Source organism: Nyctereutes procyonoides, unplaced genomic scaffold (genome assembly GCF_905146905.1).
Source record: "Nyctereutes procyonoides isolate TBG_1078 unplaced genomic scaffold, NYPRO_anot_genome, whole genome shotgun sequence".
Lineage (NCBI taxonomy): Eukaryota > Metazoa > Chordata > Mammalia > Carnivora > Canidae > Nyctereutes > Nyctereutes procyonoides.
In genome coordinates, this window is record NW_026575140.1 from 67,339,105 (window position 1) to 67,365,621 (window position 26,517).

At 41.5% G+C, this 26,517-nt stretch overlaps 1 protein-coding gene across 1 annotated transcript in view; it reads right to left on the minus strand.

Moving 5' to 3' along the window:
* The window catches only part of ARHGAP20 (Rho GTPase activating protein 20), a 134,720-nt gene extending 109,817 nt beyond the window's left edge, over positions 1-24,903 (minus strand). Inside the window, 2 exon segments of the mRNA XM_055306426.1 lie at positions 5,642-5,724; positions 24,685-24,903. Of these exon segments, the coding sequence (XP_055162401.1) occupies positions 5,642-5,724; positions 24,685-24,789 (188 nt within the window). The 5' untranslated portion in view covers positions 24,790-24,903.
* Positions 24,904-26,517: the final 1,614 nt, after the last annotated feature.

Sequence of the window (26,517 nt, forward strand, 5' to 3'; positions counted from 1 at the left end):
TACAATGCTATGTATAAAGTAGGAGCTTTTCATTAACAAACTTGATTTTGCTAGATGAGTCAGGAGGTTTAAAGCTTGGAAATGAAATACATCTAAGTGAAAGAAGCAACGAATCTAAGAATTTTCATACTTCATATTTCATGATACAAGCATTAGATTCATATTTTACAGAGGAAAACACTGGACTCAGAGATGAGGTGATTTTTCCAAGGTCACATAGAAAGTCAGGATGGACAGCTGGCATGTGAATGCAGTTAGAGCTCAAGCACTTCCTATAGTACTCAACACTTCCCTGGCGGGCTGCCTTTCCTCTCAGTAGCAGTAAGCAGAGATTGAAAAGTAACCTAGATAAAGTCCCTAGCATGAAGTCCTGCAAAAAGTACATATGCAATAAGTTAATTTGGACATGGGATGGAAACAGGTCAATATCAACTTAAAAGTGTTAACAGATTGTAATTTATAACAAAAGTGGGCACATTTTTGTGCAACTTCTACAAGGTGGGCTGAGTACCTATCAAAACAAGAGAATTTCTGGAGGGAAAGTCTGTATGACTTGAATCTATCCCTGAGTAAACAATGAAGAAATACCATGAGAATGCCAATATATGTGTAGTATTTCCAGATTATATACATGAATTTGTGGGTTATTTTGCTGCATGAAATAACTTCCTAACAATAACTCAGAATCACTTTGTCAAAAGCAATCTGCCTTTCTTCTAGCCAGAATTTCACCAATAATACTGATGATTAGGGCAAGTCTCTCATGTGTTGGCTATCTAAAGGAGGGCAGGAAAGGCAGAAACTTACGAAATTACTAACCTGTACAAATTTACTAAGTTTCTGTTTTGGTTTGGAAATGGAGTCACTTGTTCACTCACCAATTTATCCAACAAATAACACCAGAAATGTACAAAACATTACTTTATCAATAAATGGCAAGGGCATTCAAGACAACAGGACATAAATGGTGAGACCAATGCAGTGGGATGAGCGCGTACAGTGAAAAGCTCCAGAAGCATGGATGTTATCTATGATAGGTTAGAGGAGTGCCTGAAGGAAGTGACATCTGAGCCAAGGGGAGAGCAGAATGTACTTCGGAAATGGCAAGTGGTTAAGAATGATTAGAATTTAGAGTATGCAAAAGGAAGTCTTTTGATTGATTGAATTTCTCAAATCATAATTATGTAACCACTGAACTAGAGGTAGAAGGGTTTTATCAGATAATAATTTTGACGCTCTCATTTCACAATCAAGGAAACTAAGCCCTCTAATTAGGTGCCCTGAGTCTCACCACGAGGACAACTACTACATGAGGTGGTGTTGTCCTTAACACATAACTGAACGCTGTTGTGTTTGAGAGTCAATACAGCTGAATGCAGCCACGTTGGAAAACCACTAATCTTAGTGTGAAGGCTTGGCATCTGCTACAACACACGCTAAAATAATTGCTTAGAGAAATCACCTCTAGCTCATCTGAATGGTATCCATGTACAAAAAAGAAAAGTTAAAATCTATAAACCACCTCTCGTTAGGTACTGTAGGAGCTGATCCAAGAACACTAGAGATAAAACTGTTTGACACATACAGTTAACTCACCAATTAACCTAAGTCTTCCCTCTCTTTTAAATTAAAGCTCTTGTTCATTAAATTCAATAAAAATTGAGGTGCAACAGCTGTTAAATGAAGGGATTCTTTTAAATCTCTTGTTTGGGGATGTTTGCTAAATGTTGGACAAAAACTTTATCATCATTAATTACTAAGCAACACCTTACCAGGAAGCCACAGCAGAAACAGTGACATTCTGTCACAAAGTCAAAATCAAGTAAGGGTACAATTCAAGAAATATGCAATGCTATGATAACTGTGTATTTAATTCAAGAAATATGAAGTGCTAAAGTATTCTGTTTCTTTTACAGGTTAGTTCCCATCATATTACATGTAAAGAAATAGTAAAGATTCTTTTTAGGTACTAGAATTTTATTGTACAAAGTTCTACCTGAAACAATGTGCTATCACAGCTTGGCCTTTAGAAGTTTTTCATGTTTCCTGGGTGCAACTGATTGTGAAGCAAAGAAAAATTCTTTTTTTTTTTTTAAGATAGATACTTATTTTAGAGACAGAGGAAGAGAGCACATGTGCATAAGCACACGTGTAAGGCAGTGGGGAGGCAGAGAGGGAGGAGGAGAGACAGAACCTCCAGCAGACACGGTGTTGAGCATGAAGCCTAACATGGGGCTCGATCTCACAATCCTGAGATCATGACCTGAGCTGAAATCAAGAGTCTGACCCTTTTTTTTTTGTTTTAAAGATTTTATTCATTCATTCATTCATAAGAGACTCAGGAGAGGGGCAGAGACACAGGCAGAGGGAGAAGCAGGCTCCATGCAGGGAGCCTGATGTGGGTCTCCAGGACCACGCTCTGGGCTGAAGGCAGAGCTAAACCACTGAGCCACCCAGGCTGCCCAAGAGTCTGACACTTAATTGACTAAGCCATTCAGGTGGCTTAGCATTCTTTTAAGAAAAGGATTCTTTTGTAGCTTGCCAGAGTGGTTCTCCACCAAGAGGGCATTAGAATCGACCATGAAGAGTTTCTGACAATTATGCAGCTGCCTGGATTCCACTGCAGGTCACTAACCAGGAAGTTCTAGAGACCACCAGGCTAGATGACCTTCATGGTTCTTTCCAATCTGGAGATTAAATTACCTATAAATACCTTGTACACATTAAGTGCCCAACACTATACACACTAAAAGCACTAGTTCCACACCACAGGTACTCACTTTACTGATCTGGAGAAACTCATAAGAAATAAATTGAAAATTAAAATATACACAACCTTCAACTTAAATATACCTTTTTCCTGTGGTTATTTTGACACAAGTCCACCATATTTCATTATTTCTGAGGCAGAAATTTGTGGAACTGGCTCTACTGTAAGCACTAATTACTGCAGAGGGGATAAGACGGCAAGAATAGGAAGGACATGGCTGTATATTATCACACTGGTTGTCTACCTCACCACGATCCCGGTAAGGTGGGCAAGTGTTGCCAGTGTCACTGATCTGGTGCTTCCTCTACCATCCTTCTCCACACACTATTCGACCCAATTCACCCCTTGGGATACTAATGCCTACACATATGTATTGATTTCCATTCCTCCTTTTCTACCCTGAAATTCATAGATATTTAACTGAATTTCAAAAGTATCAAAAGTAATACAAAGGAAAATGAAATAAAAGTAATAACTATACTAAAAGACAATGAAATAGTCAGATGCTTACACTACTTAAAATTCATGTATTTAAATTTAAGAGAAGTTGGATGGTAAGAAATTGTAACACACAAGTACAGGAAAATGAAGTAAAGACATTTTATTGAGATTTTCTGAAACAGTCCCAAACAATAGAAATTATCTTTTGATATGCATGCTGGCGGCATATTTGGGGAATTTAGTGTTTATTAAAATAAAAGTATACAAAAATACTTTGTATATAAGACAGAGTTAGGTTATAGGCAGAGATAATCATACCAAGTTTTTTTAGCCTCCTTCACAAACATCCAGGCACAGGACACTCAAAGCCATGTAGATATGCCACAATTCTCTGATGTGCAGGGTGCCCTGAGCATTATCTGATGCCTACCATCTCTGGCCACTGCTCACTGAATCAGTGAGATAAACTCAAATGCTGCACAAAATTCCGAAATGCCCTCTAGAAGTCAGTACTACTCCATTGAGACCCACTGGTCTTCATGAACTTTAAGTATCTGCATGCATAGTATCACAGATTCTCACACCAGCTTAGGGAGTAAGTGGGCCACCAGACCCCTCATCTTGGGCCTAAGATTCTCTGATATAAGGACTACTTATCATTGAAAAGCCTAGGGCATGTCTATCCCAGAAACATCCAGTAAGAAATTATACCTAAAACTGTTTTTTAAAAAGTAAATAAAGCTATTTTTTACATAGGTAATATATCCATATATACAGTTATACTAAAAATTCTGCCTCCTCTTACTACCTCCCCTGAAAAATACTCCTGAGTTTTCTAGGTAATCAAGGTCAAATTGTGAAAATGTTACCATTCTCTTTTTTCTACAAACACAAAGATACATTAATGTAAATAATCCAAAAGTCATTTATATATGGCACAGAAATGTATTATTCATTTGGAAGAAGGGTATCTTCCTAAATAAGTTTTGCTTAGGCGTCTATTAAAAGTAATTTACATTTCCTGTTCTACCCAATGCCTAAGCATGTGTCTTCTAGGAACAGGTTGGGGGTGCCTGACCTGAGAACATGTTGCTATTAAGAGAGCAACCAGAGTGTTGAAAGTTTCACTAATTGAGGGTTGGCTCTATAATTTATTTTTGGCACTGAAAAAAAAACCACATGCCTTCACACAAATTTTATGTTAAATTAGCACATCATTCATAGGAATATTAGATATGCCCTCACTGTAAGTAAAGGTGATAAGGACTTCACTTTATATAGAAAGATACACAGATTAGAGCAAAATCATCACAGGGTTCCTTTAAAGATAAAAACTCGTCCTGGTTAAAATGCCAGTTAAAAATTAATGCATAACTTAATGACTGAATATTCATTCAATTTCTACATATTATGAAAGATTTGCATAAAATATCTATTGAAATGGTATTTAGTCTCAGTAGTAGGTGAAATGGTCATTTACATAGTGAGTTAGCCTGTTTTTACACTTCAAATTCTGCTGATTAGTTCATTAATTAATTTTTTTAAATTTTTATTTATTTATGATAGTCACACACACAGAGAGAGAGAGAGAGAGAGAGGGAGAGACATAGGCAGAGGGAGAAGCAGGCTCCATGTACTGGGAGCCCGACGTGGAATTCGATCCTGGGTCTCCAGGATCGTGCCCTGGGCCAAAGGTAGGCGCTAAACCGCTGCGCCACCCAGGGATCCCCATTAATTAATTTTTAAAAAAGATTTTATTTATTTATTCATGACAGAGAGAGAGAGAGAGAGAGAGAGAGAGAGAGGCAGAGACACAGGCAGAGGGAGAAGCAGGCTCCATTCAGGGAGCCCGACGTGGAGCTCGACGTGGGACTCGATTCTGGGTCTTCAGGATCACACCCTGGGCCAAAGGCGGCGCTAAACCGCTGGGCCACTGGGGCTGCCCTTTATTAATTAATTTAATAATGCATTTAAGAAATCAGCATTCCATTTTTATAATCTCAATTTGTTTATCTTTCTTCATACCTAAAATTGGTAAAAATTTGCCTCATGCCAACATAGGTATCACTTTATGATAAAAAACAAGCTAAAGTTTGTGCATAACCAAGACATATGGTGGTTAAAATAGCTCATCTTTTACTATTCTGATTGTTACTTGTTTTTATAAATAAAGTTTAGCAATATGTGGAGCATGTACATTTGTGTACTAAGTGATATGAGATTTTTGAATCAGTTTAAAAGCAAGTGACCATACAGATCAGGCTTTATGATTCACATAAAATACAGACCTTATTAAGTAACATCAGAACAGAAGTCATATTTTCTATTATTAAACAGAAAATTTTGGTGCTGATATAAAAACAAAAAAACCCCTCACACACACAGATAAACAGCGTATTCCAACTGTGTAATACAAAGCTATTCACTTACTTGGTACTGGGCCTTTTTTGCAGGGCTTTATCCAGGATAAGAGATGGGGCACTCCTCCTCCTTTCTGCTAGTGTTTTCATCTTCTGTTGAGACAAAAAAAAAAAATCCAAATGAAGACCACGTGACTTGTAAAGCCAGTAAATGCCAACTTTCAAACCAATTCAGCAAGTTTTGTATTACTAATCTTTGTCTCTCAAAGAGTTTGTAATCTCACTGTAGAGATAAAATAATAACATCTAAACTAGAATATTAAGTGTCAAATAGTAGTATAGGCTTTAAATATTTTATATGGACAGAGAATAAGGAGGTTAAATGTTGATCAGAGTATTTGGGAAAAGCATTATCACAACCATTATCATCAACTGTAGCTAACAGATATATTGCTTATTGTGTTCCAGTCCCTCTGCTAAAGGCAGGGCTGGAGTACCTCATTTACACTATAAAATGTCATCTGCGTAGTTCTACTGTCTCTCTTTCATAGGCAGGACAGGCCCCAATTGGGCATCAAGGAAAGTCAGGATTTGAAGAGATCAAGTAAAGAAGGGAGGTGAAAAAAAAAAAAAAAAAAGAAAGAAAAGAAACCAGTTAAAGCAAAACACATTTAATAGACCTTTAAGCTTAAGTATTTACACATTTGGATCCCTTCTTCCAAACAGATTTTTTTTTTTTTGGCTGTAACTTAAAAAAAAGACCAGTTTTTTTCTTTTCCAAGTGGTATATAAACATAGGATTAACTGGATAATTCAGGATAATTCAAGTACTCTGTTTCAGAGGACCTACAATTTTTGGTAAATGAGGATTTGCTTAACTTAGATTATCCAGATAATCACTCTCTAAATTCAATCTTACATATTTAATAATTCTAGGTAGAGTCAGCGGGCCTGCCCCTGGGTATGGATGAGTAAAATTACCAATATACTCATCAACAGCCATGAGTGAAGTTCAGGCTGTGGCCACTCTTCCCGCTCCTTTCTCACCCTTTCCTGGCCACAGGTCTTACCTATGGCTGGAAAGAAGTTCCCAGCTATCCTGGGAACCGGGTGCTGCTCTAGGAGGAACCATAGAAAACTAACTGGCTCAGTGTTAGTCCCTCATTACACTATTCATAAAGGAACTGTTTCTTAGCTGGTAAAATAAAACCTAGATCCTGGCATAGGAACAGAGGAAGAATAATCCAGTGAGAAAGGGATACTGGACGGCTTTGGTATAATCCATATCCACCCAAATTTGCCATGTCCTCAGGACCTCTCCACAGTTCCTGTCACCAGCATCATCATGCCTCAGTATTGCTGTTCCTCCCATTAATATTTTGACTCACATATGGAAACTATATGTCTAAACCTCCTTAGTATAGCTTAGACAGCAACTGAAACAATTACATAAACCATGAATAAAAGACAGGAAACCAAGGGGTAAGAAATCTAGAATACCATATTTCTCAATCAGGAGTTATTATTAACCAGGAACTAGTTTCAGGGAAGGCTAAATTGTATCATTTCCTTGTTTACATGATATGTATTTAGTGCCTACCTTCTGGAGAGGAAGCCCACAGTTTTCAACAGATTCCCAAAAAAATCTGTGATTTTGATAACCTACATTATAACCTCCAGCTTGTCAGCCGATCCCACTGTTTCCATTACTCACATCTTGCTGGAACATAACTTTCCTGAAGCCACCATTCTGAGGCTAGTGTGCTCGTAGAGGTGGCAGGGAGAAGGAAAATCTGGGACACAAGTGTCTGTATTGCGAGGTTCAGTGGCCTATCCCCACATGAAGAGTCTCAAGAATAAAAGGTTGATTTTACTAAGAAAAGTGGCTATTTGTTCACATGCACATTTCTGAGGATTCCGTTTCACCTTCCGGTCTGGGCTAGATTGCTGCCCCCAATCCTCCTGACTTCCTTTCTTTATTCAGCATCTATTTTCTATGCTTTGAAGTGTGAAATGCGCCCAATCCTTTAAGCTTTACCTGGGCTCCTTACCCTTAGAGTTTTGACCTAGACCAGGTCTCCCTAATCTTCCTTAGTGGGAACCGACATTCCTGGATCTATCTTACCAATCTTGCTTCCGTGGCCCCTAACCCTCTGACACCATGGTCAGCAGGCCCAAGCTCCTCAAGGAATCTTCATCAGACAAGATTTCTAATTTGGAGCTCCTTGCCTTTCAGGTTTACAAAGGACTCAGAAAGTGTTCAAAAGACACCCATAAATATGACTTAAAATGTTGGGGGAAGAAGACTCTGTGAGAAAAGCTAAAATGATCTGAAGTTCTTCATTTGGAGGGAGAAATAATCTACAAATGAATGCAGAGTAATATGGAGGATAGAAAAGTGTCTTCCAAGGAAGACAACACAAAAAGAAAATGCTGCTAGCCTGTAGACTGAGAAAACAGGTTGATCTTGGTTAGTGGTTCCCTGAAAAAATTTACAAAAGCTGTGAATTAAATTGTGCACATAATTTCAAGGGGTCAGAGACCTGCATAACATGGATTCCTTAGAGATTCATGGACCCCAAATTTGAAATCTTCTGACATAAGAAAATTTTCCTATGATGGCTGTTAAATATGAGAATGAATAATCAAATAAGGGTGACAAATTTTCTTCTGTAAAAGGGTTTAAAAAAAAAAGATTTTATTTATTTATTCATGAGAGACACACAGAGAGAGGCAGAGACGCAGGCAGAGGGAGAAGCAGGCTCCATGCAGGAAGCCCGATATGGGACTCGGGCTGGGCTGAAGGCGGCGCTTAACCGCTGAGCCACCCAGGCTGCCCTATAAAAGGGCTTTAATGGGTTGTCTCTCTTTCTGATTTTGTCTGGTTTTATTTTTTCCTCTCTTCCCTTATGATGAAACCATAAAAGACTCTTAATTATAGGAAACAAACTGAGGGTTGTTGGAGGGGAGGTGGATGTGGGGATGGGGACACTGGGGGGATGGACATTAAGGGAGGCATCTGATGTAACAAGCAGTGGGGATCATACAAGACCCTATGAATCACTGACCTCTACCTCTGAACCAATAATATATGTTTTTTTTTAAAAAAGAAATAAAACAAAAGTGCTTTTAAAATAGAAGTTTTTCGTGGACACCTAATGTAGAGGACCACTGACATACATAGTAATTAATTAGACTGTGTTTTCTTAGTTATAATATTAGCAGATGTATGAGTTCTCAAATGCAGAGTGTATCCACCTCATCCAGTGGATTCATATGCAAGAGAATGTAATCAAACTACAGCAAGAATATTATTTTTATTTGAGACCCGACTATTTATAATGAGACTCCCTCATCACTAATGAGATATGCAACCCAAAGCAATTCAGTCACTTGTCTCAGGTTTCATTTCCTAATCTAGAAAATCAGAAAATGTGGACTAGACTGTATCTTAGGTCCCTTCTATTTTTGATATCCTCATGTTAAATGTCCACCAAAGATTTATCCTGGATATACAATACAAGGAAATAAGCATTATATATGCCAATTTAAGATTCACAGGATTCATTCCTCTTATAAATAATTAAAAGTCTTGGGGGCACCTGAGTGGCTCAGGGTTAAGTATCTGGCTTTTGATTTCAGCTCAGGTCATGACTCAGGGTTGTGAGATCAAGCCCTGTGTTGGGCTCCATGCTGGGTGTGGAGTCTGTTGAAGATTCTCTGCCTGCCTCCTGCCTCTAGTCCTCCCCCTAGCTCACTCTCTTTCTAAAAAAAAACCCATGAAACATAAGAATAGATAAGCTCCAATATAATAGGAGCTTAATAACTACATTTAGGTGTCAATTCACTAAAAATACACAGATCTCTTTCTTTTGCTCCCAAAGTATAGTAAAACAGAGGGCCAATGGTGATTCCAAAACAAATTCACTTATCTATCAAAGAATCTGTTCTCAGGCAATAAGGACTTAGATTTTCTTTTTTGTTTAAAACAACTGTGTGAAATACAATACATGGAAATAGAAAGAGACTATTGATTCATCTACAAATAGATACCCTGCAAGCTTGTCAGGGCAAGTTGTGACTATGCCTATACTAGCACAAACAAATTTAAGTTGTTCAAGGACAGGAAAAACTAAGATTTTTTTGCCTCACAGAGAACAGAGGGTAGGTTTAAAGCAGTCCTTTTTCTTGTTGTTAGCTTAAAAATCACAACGTACAGCATGATTTTTCAGAATGCCCACGTTTGATATTCATATCTAAATGACCTCACAAATACTGGATGCCATTCTGAAGCAGGATATTTTTAAAAAGGTAATCTGTTTTTTCTTTTTTTAAGAGGAGGGAGGGAGAGAGGGAGAGAGGAGGGAGGAAAGGAGAAGGCGGAGGGGCAGAAGGAGGAGAGAGAGCCCAAAGCGGGGATCGATCTCACAATCCTGAGACCATGACCTGAGATGAAATCAAAAGTCCAACATGTAACTGACAGAGCTACCCAGGCGCCCTGATAATTTTTTTTTCTAAACTGACAAACTATATATTAGGTTAAAAAATCAACTGCATTAATCTTTTGGGAATGATTTTTTTGATACTGTACCACTTCCCTAGTCTTCAAGACCCCAAAAACTAAACACGAATTTTATATGAGCTAAAACAAAACAAAACAAAACAAAAACAAACCATGAAGTAGCATTTATTTATTCCTCCACCTCCAAATTGGGAAAGAGAAAGAGGAACTTGGAAGAAGTTGTAAAAGGGAATAAATGTGATTGTTTTAAAGACGGCTGTGTTTTTACTAACAGTAATTTATTACAGAAGTCTAACATGAATAGAAAAAAGTCATTAGATCTTTGATTTTCTAAGTTGTCTCTTTTGCAGTTATATTCAGCAATAAAGGCAAAACAAAACCTATTCTGCCAAAAAGTAAAATAGAGACCATAATTGAAAATAAGAACCAGGTGCTTATAATTCATTTCTTAAAAATATTTCAATCATAGCAGAACTGCAGCAATATCACCAGCTAACCTGCAAACTGCTTTCCACTTTCTTAATCAGCTGGATTCAATATATGCTCAATTCCCTGTGTTTCCATCTTCCTTCACATATTACGCCTTTGTTACAGAATTTCATGTTATATTATTTCTCTTTCTGTCCCTTTCTAGAGAGTAGGAACTGTAGTTCTTTCCAACTTCTTCCAGTTCTTCAACCACTATTTACTGAAATTCTGCTCTGTAGCAGGCCTCTCTGCATTCCCAAAGCCTCTTACAATGCCTGGCACAAACTGTGTACTCAATAAATGAAGGTTCTGTGTGAATTTTAAAATCCACTATCCTCCATATCTATTTCACTATCCCCAAACATACACACAGAAAAACAAACAAACCTTTAAGGGGCTTGCTGGAATGCTGTCATTAAGAAAATGTAAGCATTTGCTATGGAACTGAATGGTGAAGAGTCAGACTTGTACACTGCCAACTATATCTGACACAGGGTTGACATTTACCGCTTTGTTTTTTAAAGATTTTATTTATCTATTCATGAGAGACACAGAGAGAAGGCAGAGACATAGGCAGAGGGAGAAGCAGGCTCCCTACTGGGAACCGACATGGGACTCGATCCCGAAATTCCAGGATTACGCCCTGAGCTGATGGCAGATGCCCAACCGCTGAGCCACCCAGGTGTCCCGACATGTACCACTTTGAACTGCAGGGTAAACATCAGATGATTAAAGTTAATTACCTGCCAACAAATGGTGCAGGGAAACCTGGATATCCACATGCAAAAGGATTAGGCTGGACCCCTATCTCAAACCATATATAAAAATTAACTCAAAATGAATCAAAGATCTAAAAGTAAGAGCTGAAATTACAAAAAAAAAAAAAAAATTTAGGGATCCCTGGGTGGCGCAGCGGTTTGGCGCCTGCCTTTGGCCCAGGGCGCGATCCTGGAGACCCGGGATCGAATCCCATATCGGGCTCCCGGTGCATGGAGCCTGCTTCTCCCTCTGCCTGTGTCTCTGCCTCTCTCTCTCTCTCTCTCTCTCTCTCTCTCTCTCTCTCTCTCTATCATAAATAAATTTTAAAAAAAATTAAAAAAAATTTAGAAGAAACAGTTGTGACCTTGGATTAGGCAATGGTTTCTTAGATATGACACCAAAAGCACAAGAACAAAAGAGAAAGAATAGATAAACTGGACATTTGTGTCAGGATTAAAAACTTCTATGCTTCAAAGGGCACTATTAAGAAAGCATAAAGAAAACCCATAGAATTCAAGAAAATTTTTGCAAATCATATATTTATTAGGGGATTTATATATAAAGAACTATTGAATTGTCACAATTAAATAAAGATTAATAAGCCAATTTTAAAATGGGCAAAGGATCTGAATGGACAGTTCTGTAAAGAAGATATACAAATGTCCAATAAGCATATAAAAAAATGTTCAACATCATTAGCCATGAGGGAAATGCAAATCAAAACCATTAAATACCACTTTATACTCATCAAGATGGCTTTAATAAAGAAGACATAAAAAGTGCCAGTGAAGATGTGGATAAATTCAACTCTCATAAACTGTTGGTGGGAGTGTAAAATGGTGCTGTTACTTTGGAAACTCGTTGAGAAGTTCTGCCAAAAGCTAAACACAGAGTTACAGAGGATCCTGCATTTCCTCCTGGGTACATAAACAAGAAAAATGAAAACATGTCCACACAAAAACATGCAGGTGAATGGTCACAGTAGCATTATTTATAATAGTTAAAAAGTGGGAAAAAAATGTTCATCAACTGATGAGTGAATAAACACAATGTGGTATATCCATATAACAGAATATTACTTGGCAATAAGACACACTGACATGTATAACAACATGGATGAATCTTGAAAATCTTATGCTAATTAAAAAGCAGTCCCAAAGGGCCACATAATATGATTCCATTTATATGAAAAATCCAGAATAAATAAATCTACAGAAACTTAAAGTGGATTAGTGTTTGCTCAGAGGTTGGGATGAGACGACGAAGGGGTGTGGTGTTTCTTTCTGGGATAATGAAAATGTTCTGAAACTGTGACAACAGATGCACAGTTCTCTGAATATACTATGGTATGTGAATTATATCTCAATAAAGCTGTAAAAAAGAAAAACAAAGAACTAAACATCAAACTGCTAAGCCACTCGGTTCCACCCCAGCAAAATGGCTTATAGCCAAGAGCCATAATTTCCTTCATTGGTATAACAATCACCTATAGTACAAATAAGAAAATGAAAATTATTTGCTTTTTGTCCAACATGTTTTTGTACAAAATGTGTGACTCTCCGAATTCTTCAGAGATCTAAGGAATAATGCTCACCTTTTTACTGCAGTTCGTCCCCGCTCTTCCCCTAACTCTCCAGCGCCCTCACCTTACCATTTTCACACAGTACACTTTCAGTAGCAGTATACAAGTCAGTGAATTAATAATATTGCTTGTATCTGAGAGTTTAAGCTGGTGAAACAAGTGTGCCTATGTAGGAAAAGGAAACTGTAAACAGATAACTGAAGAAAAAAAATTTTGGTTTTTTATTTTCAACAACTCAGAAAACACTGCTATTTTTGGAACCTCTAAATCACTCTGAATCTGGTCATTCTTAGTTCTCAGAGAGATTATAGGAAAAGAATGCCTATCAAAAGAAAGAAACCGGAAGAAAGATTTAAGTCAGGTGAAGTACAATTTTTCATACTTTCTTCTGTTACAGTCACTTTAGGAAGCAAAACATCTAAGCATTTCAGCAGAATTTAAGTCAAATGTGATGAAGTCACTTCTAAACATTTAAAATTAGCATAGCATTAAAATGAGGGCTTTGAGTGTTTGCTTCAGCAGCAGATACATTAAAATGAGGGCTTTGAGGAAAGCTTTTAAAGAATTCAGGTTTCAAGGCTAGAAAAAAATTAATCAAATTTACAAATTAGCTTATTCAAATTTGATCATGAATCCTTCTGTAGCTGGTCTATACAATTTTGCAAGCAATAAGCTGTTTCTTTTTTGTTTTCCTGACATGCCTGCAGCATTTAATTTGTGGAGACATACCTCAGAGACACTGGCTATGCAAGGAAACAAGAAAATTATTTTTAACCATACACCTTGCTTCTAGGTCCTGTTATCACAACCAGGTTCTGACCACTGGGTAAGCTAAAGCTTCTCACTATTGTCAGTGTGGTCTGTGATGTGTGTGATCTTCTATTAATGAATCATCTCATCCAGAACCCATTTGAGCATTTAATTAACACAAATGTCATCACAATAGACTACTGTGAAAGGATAAAAGTTCTTTTCTGAGATTAAGAAAGAAATACTTTTACTTTTGGCTGTCTTTTCTCCTTCTATGAGAAAACCATTTTGAAATAAAACAATAAAGATGAGAATTTATGCCTTGTAGGACAATGGGCACTGGGCTAGGAGACACTGGACCTAAATTCTGCACCCTGGTTCTAGCACTTAACTTTTGAGTCCTCTAAGATGACATAACTATCCTACCTGCCACAAAGAATAAGGTAAGATTACATGCGAAAGTCCTCTGACATGGAAAACACTGTGATAGTGTAACATATAAAATAAGGCTTTAGCCTGCATAAGTACTGTATATAAATAAATACGAGGGTAGTAGAATTCCTCTTAGACATGGAGGATTTTTTGTTCTTCTGCCTCTACCTGACCCATGCAGGCTTCTGGAGTATCACTGTGGGCCTTGAAGTTGGCTGGACTTTCCTCTTTGGCAAAGTCACCAGTTTCAGCCTCTGGTCATGATTCATTTTTAGTGGCACCCTGGAGTAGACAGGATCAATCACCAATCACCCTAATACTCCCTTAAAGGGGGCTTCACTACATTTTTCATATCATGGCCCACACAATGCGATATGATTTACACATCCACGGCACACTGTGATAACAAAGAGGGTCTCCGGCTGCCCTGTACCCATCTACCTGCCTAGTGGCTGGAGGGCTGGCTGTAGCAGCCACATCTCTAATGGTTGGGAAGCTCTGACTTGCAGCAACCTCTCACTTTCCTTATGCAGAGGGGAAAGGCATGGTCATCAAATCCAGAAACCATAATGGTAATAACCAGAATGTTTAAAATGAGAATAGAAAACAGGCCCAGGTCTATCCAGATTCAGATGCAGTATAACTTAGTGATGACTACTGCCAAAGCTGAGGTTGAAGAGTTTGAATGTAAGGGTAGAAGAGGAAATACAGACTCTCTCCTAGGTGTCCATTAAGACCCAGGTAAACAAGGAAAGTAAAAGGCCACAGAGTAGCTGTGAAACGTGAGCTGATGTGGGCACACATACATTCCATTTTCAGAGTCCACACACCAGTGACCAAACATCCAGAAATAGGTTTTACCTTTCACTTGTGCCATGTGACAGCTGTCTGTCAAAATGAGGTCAAGGCTGCTCAGCACAGCACTGACACACAGTACTGATAAGGCTATTTCTGCTCTTGGTCGGATGTTTCTAATCTAAACTTGTCCTAGATAAAGAAAATAAGACTGAAACAAAATTATAAAATAAAATGGGCTGTGTTGCCTGCAAGCCTCATTATTGGTGGATGACAGGAAGCAGTTTCCTCTGCTCCCTTTGCAGCCTCTCCCACTGTAGCTAAGTCCTCCATAAGTCAACAAAGGTTAGCCCTCATCCCCATCCAAGGCTGCATCAGGAACTGCTGCAGTTGCCAACACCACACTGAATACCCAGCCTGCAGGGCTCTGTGCACACACCAGGGCCCGCAGAGTCCCTACCATCCACAGCACTTGGGACATCAACATAAAGAATGGAGAGCACACTTTCCTGCGGATGAACATTCATTTCAGAGGTAGTGTGCACAGGCTACTATAACAAAATAACACAGACTGGGTGGCCTCAACACACATCTATTTTTCATAGCTTTGGAAGCTGGGAAGTTGAGTCAAGGTGCCAACAGATTCAGTTCCTGGTGAGACCCTCTTCCTCATGTGCAGCAGCCTTCCAGCTGTACTTCTTCATACGGGGGACAGGGCCAGAGGGGGTGCAAGCTCTCTGGTCTCTTCTAAGGGTACTAATCCCATCATGGGGATTCTGTCCTCATGACCTCATCCAACCCATGGGGATTAGGACCTCAACATGAGTTTAGGGGAGGACACATTCAGTCTATAACAGAGGTTCTTGCCAAATGCTCTGGAGATATGAGAGGCAGGAGTCATAAAATCTAGCAAATCACAGTAACAAAACATACATGTTTCTTCAGAGCCCATGTATACAAGTGCGTGTAGGCATAAGTATGTCTACATATGCATACAGAACCTTGGTGGTAGTTACATACCCATTTATTTCTATGAAACTTCATAGTTTACAACATGTGTTAGTAGCGATTTACTTTGAAATCTAGTATATTTTTAACTACTCATAACTTCTAGGAAGGCCAGCTTCGTAATCACATATCTTTGTTGTTATGTGGTTCTTTAAGGCACAAGATGTCTTTACTTTGAAAAGAACTACCAACAAGTCCTGGATAACAGGAAAAGAACTTTGAAAGAATTCGGACACCTTGATTACTGAAGTCTCCTTTTTTCTAGGTGCGATAACTTGTCACCTCTCCCAGTGGATGGAACATATCCACCTTTTGTTCTGCAGACTTTTCTCCGACTCATAATCCGGGACAACTTACAGAGTAACCGATTGCTTCACAACCATCTTTACTTGGGAACCAAGAGCGACAAGTGCACTATTTAGGAATCTGTGACTTGTGAATTTTCGGTCTTTAAGCTGCAACTCCCTATTTTAACTATTTCACTTCAAGTTGATAATTACTTCTTATGCAAATGCATAAAAATAAGATAGTCCTCAAGTTTTGTTTTATAAAAAATACAATTTATTCTGTTCTAACATATGAATGTTAGAGTCACAAAGAATTAATTTTTCTTTTGCCATGTTAAAATAAAATGCACTATTGTGTTTACATTTTAAGTAAAAACAACTATGCAAGCAAGTTTTTTCCTACACTCAAGATTCATGGCATAAAATGTTTTCTGAATTGAGAGTTTCAAATGGGTTTGCCAAACACATGACTGTCCATAGTGGAATCATCTGTACACCCACATGTAACTTTGAAATACAGTTCTATAAGTTTGGGGCCTATGCCAAACTTTCCAGCAGCAAGCAAGACCGAGATATTGGCCTGGAAAGCAGGCCTGCCTAAGGAACTCCAGAGAAACAATGAATGCCTTATATAAAACTTCTGAAAATGACAGATACCAAGGCATAAAAGTCATACATTTCCAAGGTAATCAGATCAATGATTGTGTCATTTATTGTCACTATTAGTTAACATTTACTGTAATGATTAATTTTACTGGTCAACTTGACTGTTCATAGGGTGCCCAGATTAAACATTTCTAGGTGTGTCTGTGACGTATTTCTGGATGAGATTACCATTTATATCACTGGATTTAAGAAGACAGATGGCCCTCCCCACAGTGAGTGGGCATCAGTCAATCTCTCGGGGGCCTTCACAGAACAAAGAGTAGAGGAAAGAGAAATTCGCCCCCTTTTTCCTGCCTCACTGGTGAGCTGGGACATCTCATCTCATCTTGCCTCAGGAAAAGATGGCAGATTATGGGACTGTTCTTAATCTGTTTCTCTGGAGAACCCTGACTAATGCATTTACCTGACATTTACGTAATGGCAGCAGTGAACATAACCTTCAATGGCAGATAGAGAAAGAGCTTCTGATTCCCAGAGAAGGGAATTACCTCTCAGGAGAAAAATCTCTCAAATGTGCTTTTCTCAGCTGGTTATACAGAATTCAAATTTACTCTCTCCTATATCTTATGCTACAAATAGTAACAAAAGCATCTATAATCTAGTTAGAAAAAGAAATAGAGTTGGAAGATCTGGTTCAAATTCCAGCTTTGCTGCTTGTGGCCTTGGCAGGGCTCAGATTCCTTCTTCTGTAGAAATAAGCTAATAAAACATTTCATAATTGATGTGTATTATATATATAGCTAGGCATTCACTTAAAGAGTCTTTAAAATTTCCTTTTATTATCCCATAAATTATAAACATTAAATTCTTATCTTTCTGCTCAGGTTTCTACTTTATATATTTATGACCTTCAAGGATGACTACTTTCAAGGGTAAGGTTATGGACTGAATGTCTATGTCCTACCCCCCTCCCCCATATTCATATGTTGAAGCCCTAATTTCCAATGTGACGGTATTAGGAGGCAGGGGTCTTCGGGAGATGATTAGGTTTAGATGAGGTCATGAAAATGAGGTCCCTATGATGAGATTAGTGCCCTTAAAAGAAGAGACCAGAGATAACTAGTTCCATCTCCACCTCTCTCCCTCTCTCCTCCTTTCCCTACTTCTCCTCACCCTCCCATGAAGTCAAAGAAAGAAGATGGTCAACCACAAGCCAAGAAGTGAACTTCCAACCAGAAACTGAATTGGCTGACACCCAGATCATAGGAATTCAGAGCCTCCAGAACTGTAAGAACTATAAGAACTGTAAAAAAAAAAAAAAAATCAATGTCTGATGTTTAAACTACTCAACTTATGGTATTTTGTTATGGTAGCCTGAGCCTAATGAGACAGATAGCATTCTTCACTCATTTGCATGTAAATGTTCTTGTTAAATTCAAAGAAATAAAACTCTTTTTATTGCTTTACACCTCCTTTCACCTGGGAAAAGATACTAATTGGCTTCTTTTTTTTTCAAAAGTACAGAATATACTTTCTTCTTTTGACCCACATATGGGTCAAAAGATATACAAGATATGGATTATCACCACCATTTTTACAGACAAAGAAACAAAGTACAGTAACAATTTTGGAGATCTCACCAGTGATAACAGAAGCCATTTCTGATTAATTTAACTTAGATTTTGACAATTTCAGACTTCTCTCAGCTAAAACAACTTTATGGACCTGATTTTATCCATTGATTTTGTGAATAACACCAGAAAGGGATTCAGCAAGATACTGGTTTAACCACAGGCAAAGTATTTTTTTCAGTATTATAGGGTAAAACTTAAAGTTTACTCTCCAAGATGTTTCATTCAAACTCCAGCACTTACGGCCAAAGTTGGCTCTTGGGGGTGTTCTACCAAGACCCAGAGAATGCAGAAAGATAAGACAGAATGAAGTGTACAACAACAGCTGCCACATTTTAACATGTTGGAGCTATTTTAAAATCCTGTTGCTTCGATTGACTTTCTGTGCATATAGGTCCCAACATCCATCTTATTCAAGGAGTTTTCAATTAGTACATGAAACCAAAGGGTCAGAGTGCTTGAGTAGGATACAAATGATCTCTAACCGAAATTACTCTAATAGGTGCTTCCATTGCATTTCATAAAAACTGTTCTATCCAAATAGGGATATCCTCAAGGATGCATTATCCAGAAGATTTATCTAGAATTCTATCCAGAATGCATATCCAGAAGCATTATCTATATGTTCCCATTACCTTTTAAAATCACACTTTTAGAAATTACTATACAAATCTACTGTGTGTTATTCTGGATAGCCTAGGTGACAGAAAATCTTTGATTTCTAGAAATAGTCAAATCCTCTGACTAGCGAATAAAAGTTGATGAGCCAGGTAGGTAATTCTGCTTCAGATTAAAATAATAAATGTGGCTATAAGATAAAAACAATAATTCTTACATGGCATCTACACACTGACTTCTCAAATGCATCGTGTTCTTTCCTACCTCAGGATTCCTGAATAATTGTTCCTACTTCTTGAAATCTTTTTATAGCATCTTGTTTTCACTCATAAAAGAGTAAAGCCACACTGAAAAGAGGCCTTCCTTGAAACCTTAATGCCAGAGTGGCCTAGCTCCACATCCATGTTTGTTTTTTCAGTAATAGTTGGCATGGTTTATTAATTTTTTGTTATTACTGCTTTTGTCTCTTTGTCTCAACCTGTGCTGTCCAGTATGGTATCCATTAGACACATGCAGCAACTTAAATTTAAATTCAAATAAATTACAATTAAGTAAAATTACAGAAAAAATGATGAATTGGATATCATCAAAATTAAAAAACTCTGTTCCTTGAAAAACACTGTTAAAATAATTAAATGACCAGCCACAGAATGGGAGAAAATATCTGCAAATCACATGTATGATAAAGAACTTGAATCAGAATATACAAGTAACTCTAAAAATCCGTAATACAAAAACTAAAAATCCAACTATAATTGGGCAAAATATCTGATAGCACTTCACTAATGATAACACATGGATGACAAGTTAGCACATAAAAAGATGCTCAACAACAACAACAACAAAAAGATGCTCAACATCACTAGTCATTAAGGAAATGGAGATCAAGACCACAGTGAAATACCATATTATACCCTCTAAAAGGGGGTAATCAAAAAGTGTGGGTGAAGATGTGGAGAAATGAGACTCATACACTGTTGGTGGGAATGTAAAACCACTTTAGTAAACAATTTGACAGTTTCTTAAAATGTTAAACATACATCTAAAATCTGACCCAGCTATTCAATGCTTGAGTGTTTACTCAAAAGAAGTGAAAGCATAGGTCTACACAAAGGCTTGTAAATGAATGTTCACTGCAGTTTTATTTGGAGTAGCCAAAACCTACTAACAGGTGAATGGATAAACAAACTGTGGCTTCTCTACATGATGGAATACTACTCAGCAATGAAATGAACTATTGGTATATGCAAAAACATTAATGAATCCTAAAATAATTATACTGAATTAAAGAAGCCAAAAAAATACATAGTATGATTCCATTTACATGTAATTCTTGAAAATGCAAATTAATCTACAGTGACAGAACACAGACCAATGGTTGCCTAAGAATGGGGAGCAAACCAAGGGATTAGAAAGGGACATAAACTTTGGGGTTTATGATAAATATGTTCATTATCTTAACTGTTGTGATGGTTTCACAATTATATGCATGTACCAAAGCTTACAGATTTATATACTTCAAATACATAGTTTCCTGTATGTCAATTATGCCTCAGTGAGACTGTCAAAAAATTTTTTGTTCCTCAGTTGCACTAATCACATGTCAAGTGTTCAACAGCCACATGTAGCTAGTGGCCATCAAACTGGACATTGTAGATAAACAGCAGTTCCATCAGCACAGAAAGTTTTAGTCAACAGCAAAGCTCCAAACTAGAGGGTGAGCAAACTATACGCCAGGGACCCACCACCTGTTTTTCTAAACACAGTTTTACAGGAAGACAATTATGCCCAGTTATTTACATACTGCCTATGCTGTTTTATCACTACAACAGCAAAGTGGGTAGCTGCAACAGAGACCTCATGGTCGACAAACCTAAATTATTTACTATCTGGACCCTTAAGAAAAGGTTTGCTGATTCTGGTCTAAATCAAACACTCTGAATACAGGGGCTCCATCTGTCCTGTCACTGCTGTATTACCCAACTAGTGCTTACTGAGTACCTAGTATGTAGCACTGTCCTAGGCACTGGAGAGGCAGCCTTGAACAGTACAGATAAGATCCCTATTCTCATGGTTTTCACAATCTGGTGAAGGGTTCAGATAACATAAGAAGTAAATAAGAAGCAAGGATGAATGCTACAATGAATATAAAACAGAGGTATAGAGCAAGAGTGAGGGTGGCAACTTCCATTTGGTAGTCAGGACAGGCCTCTGAGAGGCCCTAACATCTGAACACCATGGGAGAGTCAACACTGCAAAATCCTGTGGCAGAAGCAGAGAGAAGAGCACCACCCAAGGCCTCAGAAGAGGAATGAATCTGAAGACCTGATGTGTAAAAAAGAAGGCCTGTGTGGCTGGAGAATACACAAGGTAGAAAAGGGAATGAGATGGGAGAGATAGAGAAGGCTATTTTATCCTAAATATGATGGAAAGCCACTACAGGATTTTAAGCAAGTGAGCAATGTGATCAACTTACATTTTTAAAGATCACTCTGGTGCTAACTGGAAACTGGGTCAGGAAAGAGCAAGCGAGATGTTAGACAAGTGAGAGAGTTTCTGTAAACGTACAAGGGAGAGATGGTGGTGGTCAGGCTTGGGCTACAGTGATAGCCCTAAGAGATGAAGTGGAGAAATTCAAGATATGTTTTGAAGTAATTGTTGACTGGCCTTTCTGATGGTTGCTGTAGAGTAAGGAAATAAGAGGAGTCAAAAATGAATCCCAGAGTTTGGCTTGAACAAGTGGGACACAGTATGAACCACAAATATGGGAGAAACTATAAACAATCAGAGCTAATACTTACTGAGTGCTTATTGTAGGACAGTAGTCACTCAATTTCACATTTCATATTCCTAACAATCTTGAATAGTAGGTACTACTGTCGTGTTCATTTTATAAATAGAAAATCATAGGTTACAGTTAAGGTCAGAAAGATAGGACCAACTCAGCAGAGACTTGAACCTGGGTCATCACATTCCAAATTCCACTACATTGTATGAAACTGCCCCCTTAACAGTAACATTCTAGGCAATGGCAGGACCACAGGATTAACAGCGGTCTCTCTAGGATGACTAGCTTGAAAGACACTATTGTTTTGCTTCTTTCCATTATTTAAGATCACCTTGTTTTCATAGAATAAAAGATGCTTTTATTTCAAAGCACTTTCTGCAGAATTATCCCTTTGATTCCCATTTTATAAATGAGGAAGCTGAAACAAGTCAAGTGATTTCCTCAAGATCATTAAGATATCAACAGAACAAGAAGTAAAAGCCAGATGAACTGATTCCATGCAGTGATCTGGCCAATAAACTTGTCTCTAAAAATATGGACCATTCAGAAAGAAAACCACACAACTGTTTTATATCAATACCCAAAGTACACATACATATATGAAATAAAGAATACAAACCTGCACTCACTAATTTGCTAGGATTTTTCTATTTATTATAATGTTGATTATAACTGGCAGTTTAAAAAACATTGATCGAAGCCTTGATAATTAACACTACAACCACATGGTAGACTTTTATAGAAATAAGTCTCGTGACTCACTAAAACTACCAAACACCAAAGAACGCAAGATGAAACACTAAAAAAGATCAATCTGTCGAGTATTTGGGTTACATGACGACTGGAGTCTATGAGAGTATGGACTCCAGAGAATGGCAATGATTCCATGAACCATCCTTTGGAAGTATTTTTTATTACGATTACCTTCTATTGCTAATATGGAGGCCTGAAATCAAGGCGTGCCTGCTAATGTTTAAGATAAGCAAGGATGTACTTTTATGGGGGAAAAAAAACCCACATTAAAAGCAAAAGAAAAGATTTCTTCAATCTCGTCTTTGCTCCAAAGGAAGTAAAAAGCTACAGAATGACCAGGATTAGCAAAATCTATTTCCAAAAGAAAGACACACTGCTGGTAATGTGACAGCCCATTATGATGTATAAGGAAGGTTAGCATCTTAAGGGCAATGGTTCAAGATGTGAGGCTATCTTTCATTTAATGGACAAGTACTACTTGATAAATGATCAAGCTACTCCAATGTTCTTTGCCAGGATGTTTCATTTCCCTTAGTAAAGGAAGACAGCTGTCCGGGAATATAAATCTTTGATTATTCCCAATTCCTTAAGTTTACAAGAATTTAAAAAAAAAATGCTTTCAGATGTGTCAATTACTTTGAACATTCATTTACCTTCCTGAATGCGGCGCTAGCCTGGTAAATTCTCACACGCACACGCACACGCACACACACACACGCAGGCGCGCGCCATCCCTGCATCTCATCTCAGAAGAAGAAAAGCAACAAGGACAAACCACAGCCTCCGCACATCAAAGGCTGCCAGCACTTCAGCCGCACGGTCACCAACTCGCAGGCACTCCCAGGGGGTCCCGCACACACTCGGGCGCTCTCAGCTCTCCTCCACCGACCTGCATCCACCAGGCTCCTGGTGTGCGCAGCCTCAGGGACGACTGTGGGGTCCCGGCCACCCGAAGGCCGGCACAGCCGCTGGGGGAAAGCAGCGCCTCCGGACATCTCCTAAGGACCGTCATCCCTCTAAGCCCAATTTGTTTCCAGAGACGCTGGGCGGGTACCCTCAGGGCACAGGGCAAAAAAGGGCCAATACCAGAAGGTCGGGGGGGGGGGCGGGGGAAGCGCAGACACGGCCCGAAACCCCCCAGTTCGGTCCGCGGGGAGCGGGGCAGCCGAGGCCGGCGGCTCGGGGCCACGTGCCCTTGCCCAGGGGCCCCTCTCCCCGGCGCCAGCTGCACGGGTGCCCGGGACGCCCGGAACCGCACGCCACAAGTTGTCGCCCGTCCCGGCTCCCGGCGCCCACGGGGCACACGCGCGCCGCCCCACGCCCCGCCGCCTGGGGTGCTGGGGGGGCAGGGGGGCCAGGGGACCCCGCGGGGCGAAGGCCGCCGGGCCGGCCCCGAGCCCCCAGCCCCCAGCCCCTCCGCCGCAGCCCACGGGCCCCGCCCCGCCCGGGTCCAGGCCGAACTAAGCCTCCGCGCCCCCGCGGTCTGGACCGTTAGCATCCCAGGCATACCTGCGAGTCTGAGCGCCGCCGCCGAGCCCGGGCGCAGGAAGCAGCCCTCCCCACCACGACCCCCCCCCCCCCGGCCGAGCGTCGGGGTCCAGGTGAGGGGCTGAGCGCCGCAGCCGCCCGCCTGCCTTCCTCCGCGCCGGGGGCCGCCGCCGCGGGCCCTGACCACTCGGAGCTGACCTCGTCCGCAGGCGCTGAGCGCCCGGGGGACCTCGGGGGCGCCCCCAGGGCACCCCGGGGGGGCGGGGAAAGGCGAGGCCCCGGTGGCCGCCCGCGCGCCCCGACCGGAGGAGGAGCCCGGCCGCCGGTCCCGCGGCGGGTGGAAACGGGGAGGGAGGCTGCGGGGGCCGCTCCCGGAGCGATTACGCCTCTAGACGCGAAGGGCCCCGGGGTGTCGGGCTGACTCGGGGGACGGTGGCGCCGGAGGGCGGGGACGGCGGGAACGTCCCGGGACTCACGCAGCGGGCCGCGAGCCTCGAGCGTTAAGTCCCCGCGGCGGCGGCGGGCGGCGGCGCGGAGGGCGCGGAGGGCGCGGAGGGCGCGCGCTGGGAGTGGGGCGGCGGCGGCGGCGGCGGCGGCGGGCGCGGGGCGCCGCTCCGTGTCCTCACCTTCTTGGTGCCGGGGCCTCCGGCGAGCCGAGACACGCCTGTCAGCGAGGAGGAGCGCCCCGGCTGCCCCCCTAGAGTCTCCTGCTGGGGGGACATCGCTTCCATGAAGAAGACTTTCCCGCAAACCCCAGCCAGGAGGAGGCTACGCGGTCATGTCCGCGGGGCTGCGGCCGGAGGGGCGAGGACGCGCGGGCCCGAGCGGCTGCCGCGCTAGGCAGGGCGCCGGGCTCCGGCTGCGGGCGGCGCGCCTCCCGTCGGGGCCATGCACCGCCGCTGCGCTCGGCACCGCAGGCTGCAGGCGATTGCGGCGGCGACCGCCCGTCCGCGCCGCAGCCCGCCCCGCCTCGGGCCCGCCCCCTCCGCGCCAGGCGCCCCGCGCCGGGGCCCGCCCCCGGCCGCCGTCCTCGGGCCGCGGCGCTCCCAGCGGCTGCCTCGCCCTGCGGCGCACGGGCCGGGCGCGTCTCTGCAGGCACGGGTCCGCTAGGGTCCGGGCGACCGACTGACCTTGCCAGCCCGCGGCGGCTCCCCGGCCCGTGTCACGAACGGGAGCCTCTGGAGCGCGGACGCGCGCCCCTCCCGCCGCCAGCCCACGCGCGCCCGGCCCCCGCTCGGCCCGCGCTGCGCCCGCGGGGAACGGCGACGCGGCAGCGCGTGCGGCGGCGCAGTCGCGGCGACCTCAGCCCGAACCGAGGACTTGCGGTGATTTCGGCCTCTCTTCCATCGGGCTGCGGAGGGGTCCCCCCTCCACCCGAACCCGCACTTCCACCCCCACCCCCGAGGCCTGGGGCGGGAGCTGCGCGTCGCAGGGTGCCGCGGCTGCGCACATGGGGAGGCCCCCAGCATCGCCTGACCTCTGGAGCAATCCCGAACGTTAGTTAGCCTGTTTGGGTAGCCCTCGTTGGCTTCTGCAGCGAGGCTCTGCAGCCCCTGCACAGTTTGCACCAGCGGTTTCCTTTGCAGCGGTCTGCGGCTGCAAGGACCTGGGCACTCCAAACGTCAAAGCGCAATTAAGGAAAATGCAGGCAAGAGAGAGGACTCTGAAATTTGGCTTAGCCATTGAGAAGGCTACAATATGTGGAAGTGTTTATCAGATATCTGCGCCGAGAGCATAACTTCCTGACAGCCCAAATAGTGGCAAATTTTTTTAAGGCCAAAGAATAATCAGAGGGAGGGGTTTTGGAGCCAACCCCGCTCTAGTTGAGCGTTGCTGCACTTTGCAGGACCAGCTGACTGGTGCAGATGATTCGGTAGGTGGCATTCTTCCCTTGGAGTCAGGACTACATAAAGGGCCGATTAGAGATGAAGGACACCACTCCATGTTACTATGTTGTATGTTGTAGAAGGGGGTTTGTTTGTTTTTGTTATTTAAAAAAAAAAAAAACAAACCTGAGGTTCCTGTGGGATTGGGCAGTTGTCAGGACAGGTTGTAGAAGAATAGGGCTCTGGCCGGCTCTGTTCCAAGCAGGAGATGCTATCCAAAACACACACACACACACACACACACACACACACACGACATTTGCATACCCCGCCACCCCCCCCAAACTCCAGCATTGTTTATCGTGGAAGTAACGGGGAGAAAATGTTCCAGCACATATTAAGCCTTGTCCACATTACACTGTTCAAAGTAGATTTACATAGGCTGTAAAAATCTTGATTTATAAATGTATATACATATATATATATATAAATCATTCTGGTGTATGTGTGTATATTTTTATATATGTACACAGGCGCAGTTTTTCAGGAGTGACTCTTTCTGCTGCTTAGACCCATGTGTAGTGACAGGATTTGTACCCACTATACAGTTTATCATGAAGTTTACACTGCAGA